The 17,330-nt window shown below is 40.0% G+C and overlaps 1 protein-coding gene across 2 annotated transcripts in view; it reads left to right on the forward strand.

Annotated features, from left to right (window-relative positions):
- ANO6 (anoctamin 6) overlaps positions 1-17,330 on the forward strand; it is a 69,799-nt gene that overhangs the window by 23,387 nt on the left and 29,082 nt on the right. Inside the window, exons 2-3 of one of the 2 annotated variants that reach the window (XM_030238421.2) lie at positions 2,885-2,961; positions 11,477-11,605. In XM_030238421.2, coding sequence (XP_030094281.2) covers positions 2,885-2,961; positions 11,477-11,605 — 206 coding nt within the window. The remainder of the gene's footprint in view (positions 1-2,884; positions 2,962-11,476; positions 11,606-17,330) is intronic. The other variant, XM_050985764.1, reaches the window with a different exon arrangement.

The following is a 17,330-nucleotide window of genomic DNA, read 5'->3' on the forward strand; positions in this document are numbered from 1 at the left end:
ATCTCTGATGTTAAAGACTTCACATGACCTCACCTGCCTTCCCAGGCACCCTCTTCTACTGTTCTTGCTGTTTTTCATAGTTCTAGCACCAAACTTTTATGCTGCAGTTTTTTTTCCTACCATACTTAAAACTGACTTTACTGTAATGCTGGAGGGGAGGTGGGAGAAATAAATTAAGTGATTTTGGGGGTATAAAAAGGACTTTGTGTGGGTGCACCTTTTTTTGGCAAAGCTGAGTTTTGCAGTATTGTTTTTGTATTTCTGAGAGACTAGAATGGTCTCTTCCAGATAAAAACTGCACAAATTGGCACAGCTGCTCTTACAAACCACTGTCAAAACAAATCTTATCTAAGTACCCATTCAAGTAGAGTCAAGGCTTTGTAATTTTGGATTCACATGAACATTAAGCTGTAATTAACTTGAGAGAAGTTCTTGGCTATTGTCTCATGAGAGGTGAGAGTGGCAGGCCCCTTTTACATAAGTTCTACCTTAGGGACAATGACCAGGGACTCTGTTGAGCATTATTTCAAGTACAATGTGTTAGGATGTTAAATATAGACCCAATTCTAAGGTTTCCATGACATTCAGTGTATCAGGAGGAAGGTATTCTGGACAGAGACCCTGATGCAGAGGCAAACTGTACTCACCTATAAATTTCATAAGGATATTTCTGACCAGCCACAGATCCATCAGGATTTGAGAGAATTGGAATTCTTCTTGTGAATGCCATGTTTCCAGCTCCAGTTCTGTCTGAAGGGTTTTTTCTAGGCAAGACCAATGAATGGGGGTGTGATTACTTAGCAAAAAGGCAACTTTAACTCCTGATTCTGCAGTTCAGTGGCTGGGAGTCTCCATGTCTGTGTCCACGCCTGCATGTTTTGTGTAACGGCACACAGAGTTTCAGAGCAACTGTTTGTATTTCAAAACAAGATGCTTATATTTCTACTTCCCTCTGCCCATTACATGTGGGCAGAAACATTCCTTCTTCTGTGGGTTTTCAGAAATACTTTGTATCTGGATATCTTTGTGTCCACACAGAGAATAAAGAATGAAGGAAATGCAGAGAGATGTCCATTACACTGACATTGAGAATATATATTTCCCTTCTCACCCTAGTCTAAGCTGAATCCATTAAACCATAATGATGCCCATGTTCAGCAATTTTTAGTAGCTGCTGAGAGGTGCTTGTGTTTTCTGAGTCTGAATGTTGTCTCACCATGTGACGTTTGAATGCTGCACTAGTCCACATTTTCCATCTCTTTTTTTAATTTCTGGGAATGTTTCTGAACATTTTAATGTTGATGAGAGCTCACAGACCGTGATTATTCAACTGGTCAGACCTTTGGGTTACGGCTGTAATATTTCAGGAAAGATACATTGACTTGCTTTTGTCTTCTCCCCGGAGCATTTACTATCACCGGAGCAGAGATCTGGAAACTGACAACACCACCTGGAACTAAGTCCCTACCAAACTATATGAAAGGATATTTAAACAAGAATTTTTTGCTTGGAGTCCATGAGGGAGTTCTGTTGATTTGTAATCTTGTTGTGCTATTTTTCTAGGTGTTTTGGTATAAATGAGCATCATCAGTGAGAAAGAAAAGCTTCTTAAAATGTCTTGAAAATGTGGCCATTTAGCAATGAAGGTTTTAAGCCAAAAAAAACCCCAAAACCAAACCAAAAAAAAGCTAAACTAAACCAAAACATAATCAGGCAAATCAGTTGTGTTCTTCTTGGCTTTGTATCTATGGGTGTTGAGCTATTCTAAAAGTACTATAGGCTAATTATTTTAGAGTTTGGAGATCATCTTTTAGTACTATGGCATTTTTTGGTAGGTTGAGGCTATCCTTTCCAGACAATACTGGCATTTAGGTACCTGTGTTTTCCATGCCCCTTCCTCAGCACAGGACAGACTTAACTAAGAGATGTCTCAGATTTAAGGATCTAAAAATAACAGATGGGACCCATCTGCCATGCATAGGCAGGAAGCAGCCTGCTCCCTCCAGCTACTTGATGTTATCTTCAGCCTCGGGATGTTATCTGACTTCTCCTTAAGAAACAAAAATAGTTGTGAAGAAAAAAAAACTTGCAAAAAACCTTGCAGCAATTGTAGAGCTTCTGTACCTTATTTCCAGTAGCTTTATTAGGATGAATTTGTGTGTTATCAGGGGCATGATTTGGTAGCCAGTATTCCCAGAGTGCTTGATAATGGTTTCATGCAGTAGCATATTTGACAAAGTCATTTTTAGTCCATGTTGTATTTTCAGGAAACCAATTCCGTTTCCAGGTTGTTCATTTTTAACAGGAATTGATGGAACAGATGAGGAACAGCTGAGGCACCAATACCCCCTGAAGCTGTAGGTGTGTTTTAGGTTTGTGTCCCTGGGTGAATGTTACAGTATCACAGCCTGTGTAACACCCATTCCAAGCCTTGTGAAGAATTCTTTGCTACTCTTATTTGTTCTTGCCTGACAAGTACAGCCAGCATGAGGTAGGGTTATTTGCACAGCTGGAGCCAGTTCTGGAACCCTTATTCATTGTAAAATAAACTTCTGCTACAATGTCCATGGAGTTTCTGAAACACTAAATAACTAGTAAAATACTAGCAAAGGGATGCTGTTTGCATCACTGTAGGGATGCATCACTGCCAAAATGTTCTCCTAGCATTGCCTTGTCATCCTGGTGTTTCACTTTCTTGTCACCTGCTGATTGTGTGACAAGAAGTGTGACACACAATTGTTCCATTTCTGAACACTAAATAAGTACAATAAACTGGCTTCTCCACAAAGCATTAGTAAAAAAAAAATAAAATACAATATAAACCCATGAAAAATTCATACCACAAAAATGTTAAATTATTTTCATGTTTTATGTTTCATTTTAGTCTTGGAACTGAACCAGGTGATTATTCCCACTTATGGAACTGTGCCAGACCAGCAAAACCTTCATACTCCTGAATGGGTGGGTACCTGTTTACTTTAACTGTGAATACCTGTAAAATTCTCTCTTGTAGGTATGCAGCAGTCCAGTAGCTATTCCAGAAGACTAGCATTCCTTTGCATTTGCATCACATGCAGTTCATCTTGGAGATTAAATCTAAGTTGCTGTAATCCCCATTTCCCTGAAGGTACCCAAAGTAATTGGCTCAGATCTGAGAGCACAGGTTGCCATAGGCACTGGACTCAATGATAAGTGACCCATAAAGATTCACTGTAAACTGATATATACACATACACTCCTCTCTCTATGTAATTTTGTTCACAACTGCATAGGATTTCTCTGTGTGTATACAAGAATAAGTAGTTCTGAACACACCCTACACATAAACACATATACCCAAGAAAGCTCCAAGAAAGCTTGGAGACACCAAGAAATTCCTTACTCCACAGACTGAACTGACAAGACGAAGAAAGCCCTGGAGGTGCCCATTCCCTTTGTCCAAAGTTCCAGATTCCCAGCTCACCTAAGATTTTCTGCAGCTAACAGGCTGCTGGCTCTAGCTCAAGAACCCCTGCCTCAGATCTCATAAGAAACCAATATCCAAAGTAACTGGAAATGAGTTTTCTTCTGGGAGGTGGGCATCCTCACCTCCCCTGACCCTGTATTTTGCAGCAAGGTGTTCATTTGAAGCTGTTTAAACATTTTGAAGCATGAGGTGCAATCAAGAGCTTCCATTTCCCAACTGAGTGCCTAGACTTTGATGTTATAAAAATCCTTCTTAGAGCCTCCTTGTGGTTCATTGATTTTTTTAATGTATTTTTATGAAGTGAAATAGCATCAAAACAGCTGGAAAGTTGTATACCTTGTGGTTAGAACAGTCTCCTCTGAACAGTCTTGGTAGAATTTATTTTTATTTCTACTGAAAATTGATGGTCAAAATTGATTTTTATATATAAGATACCAGCAATTGTATTTTCCTCTCAGTTTTAGCAGCATTTCTGCACTGGTCCTTCTGTGTCAAGTCCTCCTTGTTGATCTAGATAGTTTCAGTGTGTTGGAGGAGACAGAAAGATGTAATTGACAGCTGCTGAACCTCTGCTAAATGCATTATTGCATGTTGTTTCTAGCTAATTGGAGCTGGAAAGAGAAACTGAAGAGGAAGCCTGACCTAAAACAGTTGAATAGGAGGGAAGTACTGAGGGAAGTACCACAGCACAGATCATGTGCTGCATCCAAAAGTTTTCTGGAAATTTGATTTGATTTTGCAAGTTCTTCTGAGGAGCCAAAACTTAGTAAATTATTGGCTAATAGAACAGTCCTGTTCTTATGGTGCTTTCTCTAATTACAGGATCATAGGCTAGGTTTGCCACAAGATCCCTGCCTCATTTGGCACATGAATAAGACAATTATCTCCCAAAAGCCAAAAGTCTGTGAGGATATTGTCTGTGGTACATCGTAAAGCTTTAAATGTGGCAGGAAATTGCAGCGAAGGAATGAAAGGCTCTCACCACTAGAAAAACTGAGTTTGGTCCTAGATAACTGGATAACCCCTGCTAAAGGATTTTTGTGCTAGACTTGTAGGGTTGCAGACAGATTTTCCTGAGTGCCAAAGGAGAACATCCATGGCCCTGTTTGCATTTGCAAGAGAGTGACATGTGGACCTGGAATTGAGTGTATTGCTCTGTGAAGAGAGAGAGTTGCTGAGCTCTCTGGAAAGATGTCACTGTCCTGCTCTATAAAGCTGTAACCCCAAATTTAGCAGACAGTGAACAGGTTTTGGCATAGATGTTTAGATGCCTTATGACCATTAAAATGAAAGTTATACTGTTGCTTTCTGTCCTGGGTGATCTTTTAAAATTAAGTTTCACAACATTTGCAAAGCACTGAGATTCTATGAGGAGAATACCAAAATCATATTCAGGAGGAAATCCCTATTTTAAGCATTTAAGCTATTTAGGTGAGTTGTAACCAAAAAAAATCAAAACCAAAAAAAAAACCCAAATAAAGCAAAACCCAACAAACAAACAAACAAAAAAAAATCAGCAAAATACCCCACCAAACATTAAATGAAGATGATAATAAGGAGTATTCCATAGCTATGACAAGGAGCATAGAAATATGGCATGTGATGCTACAGTTTAATAATGTATCGTAAACAACATGTTCAAGAAAGACAAAACTGCACAGACAGCATTAATTCAAGGCTTTTCCTTGAATTGTTTCATTTTGCAGCTTATCTGCTTTGTAGGTAGACAATTTGAATTGGCACTTTAAAACAATATTTATTTTTTTTAAAGTGAATATCTGCAGAGAGAAGGTTAACTTCTTCAAACTTTCTATTATTGCTGCCCCTCACACACAATTGCTTCTGCAAGAAGGCTTCTGGGAAGTTCAAAAGAGTGAATTTCCCAGCTCTTGCATCCCATGAAAGATGGAAGTTGCTGAAAAGCATATTTTCAGTGAGCACTTTCTTCATTTTCTTTAAAAGTAAGGCCATTTGGTCCCTCTCTAATCAGGAGTGACTGGAATTCCTCCTGCAGCCAGCAGCAACCTGACGCTCAGACAGGAAGTCAAGTGGGTGTCTGGTCCAAACTTAGCTCAGGGACCAAGGCATCCCAATGCCTGGCCAGTTACCAGCTGCTTTCTGCTGACAGTAATGCATGCCTGTAGTGACACCCCATATTTCTTCTACTTCTCTTTAGTCTCAGTTTATTTCAATTTGTTACAAAGCTGAAATTCTTTTGCTTGTTGATGAAATGAAAAAAAAACCCTTCTGATGAAGTGCTTGCATTAATAATTCACATTATTGCTAAAAAGAGAACAAAAACAGTCCTCTGTTGTTATTTAAAAATATGAATAATAAAGGAAAATAATAAAGGCACAGCAGTTTTATGGTCCTCCGGAGACAGACCAACATTATTATGCAATATGAAAATAAACCTACATCTTCCAGTACTATCTTTTATATATATATATATATAAAATTATAATCCAGAAATAAAAGCTTGTGTTTGTTTTAATGTCAGAAAATTGTCTCTATTGGCTGCTTAGAACCTAAAGCAATAAAAAATCTTTTTTATATGGCTGTGATAGTAAGAGGAACTTTGGATTTCTGTAACATTTTCTTCAGATGATCTCAAAGTCATTCATAAATAATTATGTTTCCTGATACCCTGGTACTATAGTTTGTTTTCTTTTTATTTGCTTGTTTTAAAGTTTCCTGAAGCAGGCAGAGAGAAATAACTGTGCTCCTAATTAGTCACTCTGAAATTTTCCCCTTGATAAAACCCACAACTGAAGTGCAACCTGCAGATCTCCCATGTGCCTGTCTCTCTGCCTCAGTGGGAGGATTTTTTGCAGGTGCCTATCAGCAGAGGCAATGTCTGCTCTGCTCTCCTCTTTCCCAGAACTGATTTATTCACTGGCATGATGCTGCAGGATGCTATTTTGAAGCATATCTGAAAATTATGCGAGGTTGCAGACAAGTAGTTTATCCCTCCAGTAATGATTACATTTGGTGCTATTGACAGTCACACCAAAGGCTCTTGCAGGCAAAATAAAGCACTTCTATCATATTTCCAGATAGATAAATCATTCCTGCAGAATCTCCTGTTATTTAAAAATTCCAGCTTACAATACTGTGCTTGTTCAGGGTATAGTAAACAATAAATAGCTGCAATTCCTGCACACATATTTTTCTTCATGCTTGTCTCTGTGCAGCCCATCCTACCATTATCCCCACTGAATATTTAACTATATTATGTCTAGAGAAGCCTGGAAAAGTGAGGCAGGTTTCTTGGAACCATTTTTCCTCCCAGGAGCACGGCTGCTGCTGGAAGGAGCTTTCTGCCTACATGTTCTCCTTAATCTGCTGCAGGCATGGCGTGTAGCCATGGCTACAGGAGCAGCTCTCAGAGAGACACAGCAGCTCCCTTAGGCACCAGCCAGCCTGGTGATGCGTGGAGGGCACGCAGAAGTCTCCCTCCTGAGGAACTCTGAGTCAAGGGGCTGAGGGCACCTGCCATGGTGTGGGATTCTGAAGCCAAAAGAGTTCCCTCAGCCTTCTGTGCTGGGGCAAGCTTGTCTTCTTGTCCCACTTGCCTTTTTCCAAGTGCTGCTGTGTCCCAGGGTCAGGGGAGCCGGTGCTGTTGGCCGGTGATGGCTTGTGCTGGATCACCAGAGGGCAGGAAATTCCTTATTCTCTGCCGAGGTGGCCACGGGGGGACACTCAGGGAGCAGGAAGATAAGGTGTGTGAGGGGAGGGCAGTGCATGGCAGAGGGCTGTTTATGGCCAACACCTTCAGTGTGCCTGCAGCAGTGCAGCACTCCCCAGCTGCAGCAGGCTCCCGCGCCCACCACCTGGCTGTGCATTGCTGGCAGGGAGGGCCCAGCAGTGGGGCTGTGGAGAAGGCATTTGGGGCTGAGGAGGTGGTGTCTGCTTTGCACACATTTCTGGGCTTTTGGCTGCCACAGGCTCCAGTCTCATTCCCTGCAGTGAGGAGCCTGTGATGCTCACCTGATCTGACCTTTCCAAACTGAAACACAGAGGTACAGCCACATGGACCTGGCCATGCTGCCTCTAGGCTAACCCATATAAGTGTGACCCCAGTGTCACAATAAACTTTATTTGTGGCCAGGTCCTTCTCTCCTCCAGATTCCTTCTGTTAAAAAAGCAGCTGATAGTTCCCTGGTAGGCAACAGTTGGTTGTACAGCACTTGGACAGTTATTAAATGCTGCAGATTGTGTGCTAAGTATAATTAGTATTCCACAGCAATATAGATAAATATTTTTTAATAGTGGTATTAATCAGTATTAACCTGCTGTCCATTAGAGTATTATTAAAACATTAGAGTGCACAACTGATTGCCTCCATCAGTACTTAAAAATGTGTTTATGCCAAGGTTAAAAAATTTAATAGTGCAGTAAATAGTCCTGTGGTTTAGAAGAAGTGCCAATGGGCCTGTTGGTTATTTGGGGCTAGAATTTGCTACTGATACTTGAAAAAACTATGTGTTGAAATTTCAGCCCCATTAATTTGTCTATGCATGCAAGCTTGTGTGCATTGGTATGATAGTAACATTTGTAAAACGTCAAATAATATTACGTATTGAAAAAAACCCCAAAACAAACTTTGTCTCCAAGGAAATGCTAACTTCAAACTACACTACATATTTTTGGTTTCCAGTCCTGTTTTTCCCTGGGTAGTTATGTTGAATAATATATGATTTTTCATTACCAGCTATCCAGTAGGGATTACAAAATACACCAAACATGTAAGTTAATGTGGCTGTTGGAAACTTGGCTATTACCTTCCCTTTTGCGTTTTACTTCTTAATTTTAATTGAGCAATATTTAATTTATTATGAGCTACATAACAATCTATTTGTGTAGGTCTAAATCTTGATCTCTTAAGTATTCAGGCTTCATGAGTCAATTCTTTATTATTTTATTGATATATAAAGTGTCTATGGAAAGGCCAACTGATCAATGTCCTTGTGATTAAAAGCAGTGGAGATTACATATAAGAAGTTGGCTCCATAAGTATAAATTTCTGTCTATCTGGACTCATACAGTCCAATATTTATTAATCTTTCAGCTATATTCATATTATATGTGCACAGTGTGTGAAAGAGAGAAATAAAGGTGTATGCATACAATAACAGTTATACACACATGTGAAAGACAACACTTATGTAAGTAAATTTATCAGTCAGAGTGCTGGTTTAACAGGCAGATTTTATTTTATAAATTGGTTTTTTTATAACTATTGTAGATATAGTTTTTAATGTGATAAATTATTATTAATAATCCAGTTATCACTGCTTTTTTTCAGCTTTTAAAAGACTACATTTAAAGGAAACCTACATTTAAAGGAAACCTACTCAGTGAAATTATGCAAACACAAATTACCATCAAATCCTCTTCTATCAAAACTTGATTTGATGTTCACTCTTTTCCATGTCTTTCTTTATCCTGAGGATAGGATGTGCTAAAAGCTGCAGTGAAAAAAAAGTTAAAGCTATTACTACTTTTATGCTTTTGAGTGCTTGACTTTCACAACAAAACTGTGTGTCCTTAAACAGAAGTTATCATAATGATGTTTCTAAGATTCCAAAGAGGAAAAAGCCCAGTTGAAAGACCTTGTGCTTGATGCAGTGGCAACCCTTCCCCCTGTTATTCATTTTCACAGGATCTGGGCCCTGTGTTTCCACATTGCAACACGGAGCCATGGTAGCCCGTGATGTGACACAGCCTGCTGGGGTCCCAGGGGAGAGCAGCAGCTCCCAGGCTGGGCTCTGTGCCTGCTGCTCAGGCACCTCCCAGGCTGTGTCCCAACAGGGGCTGCTGGCTGTTGTTGGTGCTTTCCTCCCAACTGTGAATCCTGTCAACATGAAATCATCGTGGTTATGTTTTAAATGGGATTGGAAATTATAGCAGCAAGGCTGTGTTTTACACCTGTGACTAGTCCTCAGCAGGAGGAAAGCTTGTCACAGCCAATTCTGATTTCTTGATAGGACTATGTCAACTTAATCTCTCAAGAATTTAGAAATTCACACCTGTGACTTGCTTTGGCTGATAGAGGTTCTCGGTGTCATTGTGGTCTGGTGATGTCATCTGGAAATTGAATGCCTTTTTTTTTCCTAAAACTTTTTTCACAGTATGCAATTGTATGTTGATTTGGTGACTGCCTAGGTAGTCTCTAAATCCTATCCCAGGCTGTGAAACTGACATGCAGAATGTGTGTATGCTGGCCATATGTGTATGTGTGTCAGCAGCTGCTTGCTGTCAGGTTTGTCACAAATCCCAGCACACAGGTGGCACTCAAAGAAAACTGTTCTATTCAAGAATCTGCTCAGACATTTGAAGCAACTAAGTCAACAGGACCTGTTTGCAGCAGGTCCTAGCCTTTGCACATGCAACATAAAAAAATTGTTAAATAAACTCCCCCGAGTTTATTTAAAATATGGAAATTTTGTCATAATTACAGGGAGACACATCTTGGTTGCCTGCTTTGGTTCAGCCAATAAACAGTTACAAAATAATCTACAGGGAGAGGTTTTGCAAAAAAAAGCATGAGAAAATTTGTTTTGGAAAAACTGACACGTGGTTCCTAAAACACTATATGCTCCCTGGAACTTGGGTGTTCCTGACTGAGGACTGACATTCTTGGTTCTTCACAGTTGAAGAACAACCATTTCAGGCTGCACTGCTGGGGTTTCTGACACCGTAACCACATTTCTGTGGTCTTTCGGTGGACCAGACATCCTAGACCTCCAAAACCTGACCTGGCATGTGTCACGAAATCTGGTCTGAACTGACAGGGGAATTCCAGGGGTGGGACATCTGGGAATCATTGCTGCATCCACAACAAATGCAAGAGATCACTCTGTGTCATTTTTCCTAATCTGATCCTGGCTTGGCCAACCCTCCATGTCCAGTCAGCTGGAGGCCAAGGCTCCTCTGCAGTTCTGTGTGGGAGCCTTGCCAGCTTTGGAGATGTTCCAGTCTCTGAGGCTGTGCTGAGTCCCTTCAGGCTTTTGGTATCTATCAACTCCAGTGGCACCGCCCCCATTAACAGCATGGATGGATTTGGCCAAGTACCTGAGAGGCTGGTGCACATTCCATAGCATGATAACGTTACAGCTGTATATTACCTAAAGGGGGGGTTGGTAATGTGTGATATTGCCCCCAGAGTACTCTAAGAAACAACAAAATCATTATTCAAGCATTCAGGTTTTCCTGTCACCAAAATATCTGTATTGTTTCACGCATGAAAGAACACATTAAGATGTTATTAGTGGATATGACAATCTATCCTACTTTCCTCCAGGGACTAGATAATGGTTTATGGATATATTAAAACTTTTGATTTTGGCATCTGTTATAACATGATGGATGTGTGGCCCACAACAATGTGTTTTTGCTTGCTGAGTTGTTGCAGATAAAATGAGAAATAAATCCACATAATATGTGTCTGTTTGGAGATCTCATCTCTGCTCTGACCATGTTCTTTGTTCTCTTGGCAGTGGTGGGTTTAAGTACAAGCATGCTTGAAACAACTACCTTTTTTTTTTTTTTTTTTTTTTTGGTAATTGCTGAGATGCTTAGATTTGTTCAGGTAAGGGAACAGATGGGAATGCACTAATTCTGAGACTCCCATCAGGCAACAGCAATTTTGTAGACAAACTATCTAATGATATGTCCATGATGGTGTACAAATTACTAGACAGATGCATTATTTGGTACTGGTTCTGCATCCCAGTGCTTCTCTCATTAAGAAAAGCTAATGTACCATTTTTAAAGAAGAAAGTTAGGTCAAGGTTCTGTTGATTTGATGTCATGCAGAGACCTGACAAATTTCTCTGGATAATTTATTTTTCTTCATTTTACTCTGTGCAACGTTGTCATTTTGGGCTTCCTGTTACACAAAGCTGATTTATGTTGAGTTTCTATGTTCAGTGAAATACTGTGTAAAGGGAAGCAAGTAAGGAACTAGCAAGATCTTCATGTTAACCTATGCCACCTGCCTTTCAGGTGGATTTTGATGAGAAGCCTGACTCCTTGTTCTTCAAAGATGGGCAGAGAAGAATTGACTTTGTTTTGGTGTATGAAGATGAAAGTAAAAAAATGACTCATAGGAGGAGTGATCGTAAAAAGCAAAAGGTGAGCTATTTTTCATATATTGGGTGTTAGAGCTGTGGGCAGAAAGGACAGTGCCCTAGCCCAGAACAGCAAGTGCTCTGCCTTATGCTCAGCGTACTCTTGGGAACTGAGGGACCGAAGCCCATCAAACTGAGCAGGGAACAGGGCTCAAGCCACTAGATTGCTGTGTAGGTGGGCAGAGCACTGCACATCGTGTCTGTCAGTGTGTGCTTGGTGACCTCAGAGCATCCTCCTGGGAGGCCACCCTTCAGTAGATGTGAGCAGGAAAATGCTGGTGTCAGGTTAGATGCCAAGATCTTCACACTGGGAAAATCCTCTGTAGCTACAGTGATTCAATTAGGCCCCTAATGGACTTTGGTAATAAAATCAGAGTGTTCAGAGGAACCCAAAGGAGGCAGATGACCAGTTGCTCCAGATCAGAGTTATGAACACAGCTGCTGACATTCTGAAAACATAGCTAAGTTGTTTAGGGAAATAACTGCACGTCAGTTCTTTCCCTTGGCACTTTCACCCTTGCTAGAGACCTTGCAAAGTTTCTGACTCAAGCCAGTGACTTTTTGATGCTCCTTAGCATCCACAGCTCCATAGCTCCTTAGCAATGAAGCACAATAATAGATTAAGTATTATTCTTTAATCATTTCATCAGAGGACTACATTCATTATGGCACACAGGTTCACAAAAACAATCTCAGCCATGCTACTGAACCGTCTGAGAAATGAGCATCCATGAGACTGTTCCCTTGGCATTTGCACTCCCCCACCCACCCACCCACCCACATCCTCCTCTGATTCAGTAATAATCCATGTTCCAGCAGCAGCCTATGGTAGAGACAGGCAGGGACAAAGATATCACTGAAAGCAGCTCATATACAAATAATAATTTGCAGTTAGGAAATAGAGGAGTAGGAGTAAAAAGGCCTGTAGCTAAGTTGGTTGATCCTCATTACACAGTGTTGTTGTTGGCACCAACAGGACAGCCATAAGGAATGTCGTTAGTAGGGTCTGAGGGAGTCCTGCCGTGGGTGGATGTTGTATTACACATGATCACAGGATCAGCAATATAAATTAATTGAAAGAGGTAATTAGAGAAAAAAGCTGCCCCTTTGGAAAGAATTGTTTTTATCAATTAGCATTTTACATTTATGTTTGTAATACTTGGCCATTGCCCAAATATATTACAAATATAATGAGCATCTTTTCTAAGTAGTGATGGAAATTAAATGTGAGCAGTGGAGCAGTATTTTCAGTGCAGCTAATGTTAAGACATTAGCCAGAATGAAACCATTAATAATTAGACCAGGAAATTGTGGGTAAGTGCTTGCATAAAAACTTTACTTTCCAAGGTCTTAGTTCCACAAAGATCTGCAGCCACGTTGGCTCTGTGGTGTGCTGAGGAAGAGGAAGCAATCTACCTACACTCAACACACGTGAGGACAACACCATATCAGACAAGTGACCAGATAAGGGGAAGACAAAGTGGCTGGGGAAAAGTTCTGTGGAAGAGGTCCCCGTGGTTTTCATGGAGAGCAAGCTGAACAAGCTGTGCAGCCTGACAGCAAAGTGGCCAACAAAACCTGTATGGACAGAAGTACAGCCAGGAGAGTGACACACGAGCCTGGGGTGACTGGGATTGTCAGAAGGAAGCCAAAACCAGTATTTCCATGCATAAGTAGAAGCTGAAGCAACAGGGGGACTGTACACGTATACTTTATATCTGAGATTGAAATTAAGAATACATTTATGGTGAAGCTTTACATCCTTAGAATTCCAGGAAGGAAATTACCACTTCGGCCTATCACAGTTCTCAGAATGGTGTGGGGTTGATGCTGCCCAAGACACGCTCAGATTTCATCCATGTTGGCATAAAACCTATTTAATAGCTTGTCTTTACTGACATTGTTTTTTAGTTGGTTGTAATTTTTTCTGAGAAAAATGACTTCCACCCTCATGATGAAATGCAACCAAAATAAGGAATGTTGCCATGTACAATGTTTTAAATGCTGCATACATCACTGATCAATGATGAACTGAAAATGCCAAATTTTATAAGTAGTATCTTGTCTAATTCATGGTGCTTTAAGCATGGATAAGTTCCTTGCCCATGCCACTCTTCCTTTGACTTCCCTGACAGTTTTATAGAGCTATTATCCAGAGCTTTATTGTGCACAGAATCTGGAAACTCCAGGTTACTGAAATATGGAAGATTCAGTGAAGTCTGCTCTTGTAGGATGACATCCTCAAATCACTGGAGTCAGGAGCAAGTTTTCTGCTGGTTGTGTGCAATGTTACAGGTCTTTGAAATATAGAGATTTGTCACTGGGAAAAAAATCTGTCTGACACACACAATACCCCACCCAATTGTATGATGTGGAAGTCACTTCAGAATACAAATTATTAGTGGATGTCTGTAGATTTCTGAAGTGAAATGTTTTCTATGCAGCAGTGGGTGGGGTTTTTTTATGACCCATTATGATTGTGGAGGAGTCCCTAAATTCTTACTGAATTTAGACAGAAGGATTTGAAAAATCAGGCCACAACCTAGGCATCCAATTGATCGGATTCAGAGAAACAGATCCACGTGTGCTTCTGCAGCAAGACAAGACTCAGATCCTGGGAGTATCATTGTATTGGATTTGAATGGCTTTCTGCTCTTTTCCTGTATAATTGGATAAATGTAATGGAATGGTCCAGCATTGGAAAAATAGCTCAGAGGACAGCAGGAAATAAAACATGGGTGTGATTTGATAGAAGGAAAAAAAAATGGGATTCTGAAGCTCTTGGAGATCCACAGGGCTTCTCTTATTTTCATCTGTTTCTGAAATCTGGTTTAGGGTAGGCAAAGTCAAACTAATGAAATGACAACCTCAGGGAAGTGTCTAACATAATTTATACATCCAAAAGCTAGTAGGTAAGTTTTAAAAATGTAACTCCAATCAAATTTAAACTTTTTAAAGTTGGTATAACAATTAATTTTGTAAGCACTAGCAAAAATGAGACTGCCAGGAGAAGATTCCAGAAACTGTACCTTGCAAGTAATTGAAATTCTTGCTCAAAGCATATCTTTTAAATCTACAATTTATGTACTCTATTTGTCAGGATAGCTTACCATCAGAGTAGAATTTAAATATCACCAGTCTCTTCAGGAATGCTCCCAAATACCAGTTTCATCTCTTGAGGTCCTCAAGGAGCTCACTATTGAAAGTCAAAGGATCATGGCCATAAAGGTAAATTCGAGTTAAATCAATGCAGAATATCATTTTAGTCCATCTATTTCCCCTCAACAGAAATAAACAGAAAGACTGTCAGTAATTTAAATTGGAATATGGGAAAAAACCTTCATTTCCAGCCATGGAGGAACCTGTGCTTCTCAGAAATAGATGGATTTTTTTTTTTTCCAAATTGAAATAAACTATCACTCATGGAGAGTATCACACACATCTTGTTGGGTTTCTCAAGTACAATATTACTGAGAAATTCAGCAGAGCTGGAGAATTTTGTTTTCATAGGCAAATGATGAACAGTTCCTGCCTCTATACTTGTCTAGTTCAGATGACCAACAACAATAAAACCACAAAAAACCCCAAAAACAAACACAAAAAAACCAACAACAAAAATGAATGAACATGAACAAAAATAAGCTTGGGTAACTTTTCAAACAAGAATTATACTTATCCCACAGCTTAGCCTGCAGTGAGAGAGCAGCACTTGGGTTTACAGTAAAAGGGTATCTCTGTGCCATTTTATGCAGTGATTTGAGGCAGTAGAGAATGACAGGCTCTGCATGCCTGTGGTGTGCTCAGCCAACCTACTCAGGAAGTCTGATAAGGATGGAAGGGACCTTCAGCACTGGGAGGAGGGCAGCCACAGCTGCCTCAGCTCGATGGCTTGGTTTTGAAGCAGAAACTCCCTGAAATAAAACCTCTGCTCCTGAGGCAACCACAAACCCAAATTTTACTGCTTTGGAAGGAAGGATGACAGAAGAATATGAAGACACATAGAAGGAGGAGTTACTCTACTACATCCATTTGTAAGACAGAAATGGGTCTTTCCAAGCAGGGTGACTGGAAGCTGTTGTTGAGGGCAGGGTTGGACTGCAGTATTACCAGTTCTGTGTGGTCACGGATCAGGTTGCAAAAAACCATGAAGCTGGCTTAAAATCAAAGGGTATATCAGAAAATATGTATTTGGAGTTCTTTGGGTTTGCATTTTTGGGGGCTTGTTCTCCATAGCGTGTCCTGCTTTGCATTTGTATGGGTGTCTTCAAACATAAGGGAAAGAAGCTTACAGAGCAGAGCTTCTCAATCAATTATTTTCTGATGCTGACAGCTGGGCCTGTAGGAAAGCTTCCAAACACCATCAAAGAAACTGTGAGGCAGCTAATATTGTTACAATCATCCTCTTCACTTCCTTCAGCTGTTTTCCATAGGGGAGGCTTTGGGCCCCACGTACTTTCTCTTACTGACTGTGATTTATCCGTTGCCTGTCAGGTAAGGCAGAGGAGGCTATTCAAGCTCTCTTTTTAAGTTAGGATTTTTCCCCTGAACCCACATGGATACTGTGGTAGGGAACTTTTCTCTTTGCACAAAAAAAACTTAGCAAAGATATGAGTTGGAATTCTTCTGTAACTGTAATCAAAGCAAGTCTTCCCTACCATTTACAACACACAGGGGGAAAAATGCTACTGGTCTGCTACCAATTTCCAGACCCACAATCTTGTGAATCTCCTCAACTTGGCAAGACAATCACCAGAAATTGAAAGCACCATGGTGAAAAAGCAGCTCACAAAAGCTGACCCTTCCACATGTCTGTAATACTTGGCATTTACTTATGATCTGCTTTCATTTTCTTAAGACTGTGTATGAGTATGCATCCTAGCTGTCTTAGTCTATTGACTAGCCAGTCAATCATCAAAACCTATGTCAGATTTAGATCAGCAGCATTACCATGATTGCTTTATTATTGCAACTTAGCCTTGCAGATAGCTCAACAAAATGCTGGATACTAAAATAAACTCTGGATGGTCTCCACCTTCCAACCTAATAAACTGTTATATCTATAGACTGTATTCCCCAGTCAATACAAAACCACTGTAGACTCCTCTGGGTAAAAGTCTAGCTCCTCCATAGATCTTTATACACATAATTCAATCATTTATATAAAATAGCAAAGCCCCTAATTAGCAAAGCCTCCCAGAGGCTTTGTTTCTCACTATTTGAATTTATGCATTATTAGAAACCTTAATATTGTCAACATTCATCTAAGATCTTGAGGGCAAAATTAATTTTGGGGACTTCTTGCCTAATCAATTATTAAAGGAATATGATTAAAAGCTTTTTTAAAATAGTATTAGACTTCTGGAAATCATAACTGCTCTGCATCTATTTTTATGCTATTTAGAAAGAAAATCAAACAGGTATTTAGCTCCCTGCCTGTTTTATTTGCTAGAACAAAGCAGAACTTGGGTTGAAATACTTTCGTGACTGAGTAGTCACATGCTTTAGAAACAACCATGTGAACATGGAAGAAGCAAAGAGGGGGGATGAAATGGCAGAAGATTTACTGGAGTGACCAAATCCTGTGTGTTGTGTACTACATATATTAGTGAACTGGTAAGAGAGTTGAGTTTTCATAAAACAAAAATTGCAGAGGAAATCATTATATAGTTTACTTAGAAGCCAAGGTGGCTGAAAACCTTTAGCTTTAAAGGAGACTGGACAGCATTATT

The sequence above is a fragment of the Serinus canaria genome, chromosome 1A (assembly GCF_022539315.1).
Source record: "Serinus canaria isolate serCan28SL12 chromosome 1A, serCan2020, whole genome shotgun sequence".
NCBI classification, from domain to species: domain Eukaryota; kingdom Metazoa; phylum Chordata; class Aves; order Passeriformes; family Fringillidae; genus Serinus; species Serinus canaria.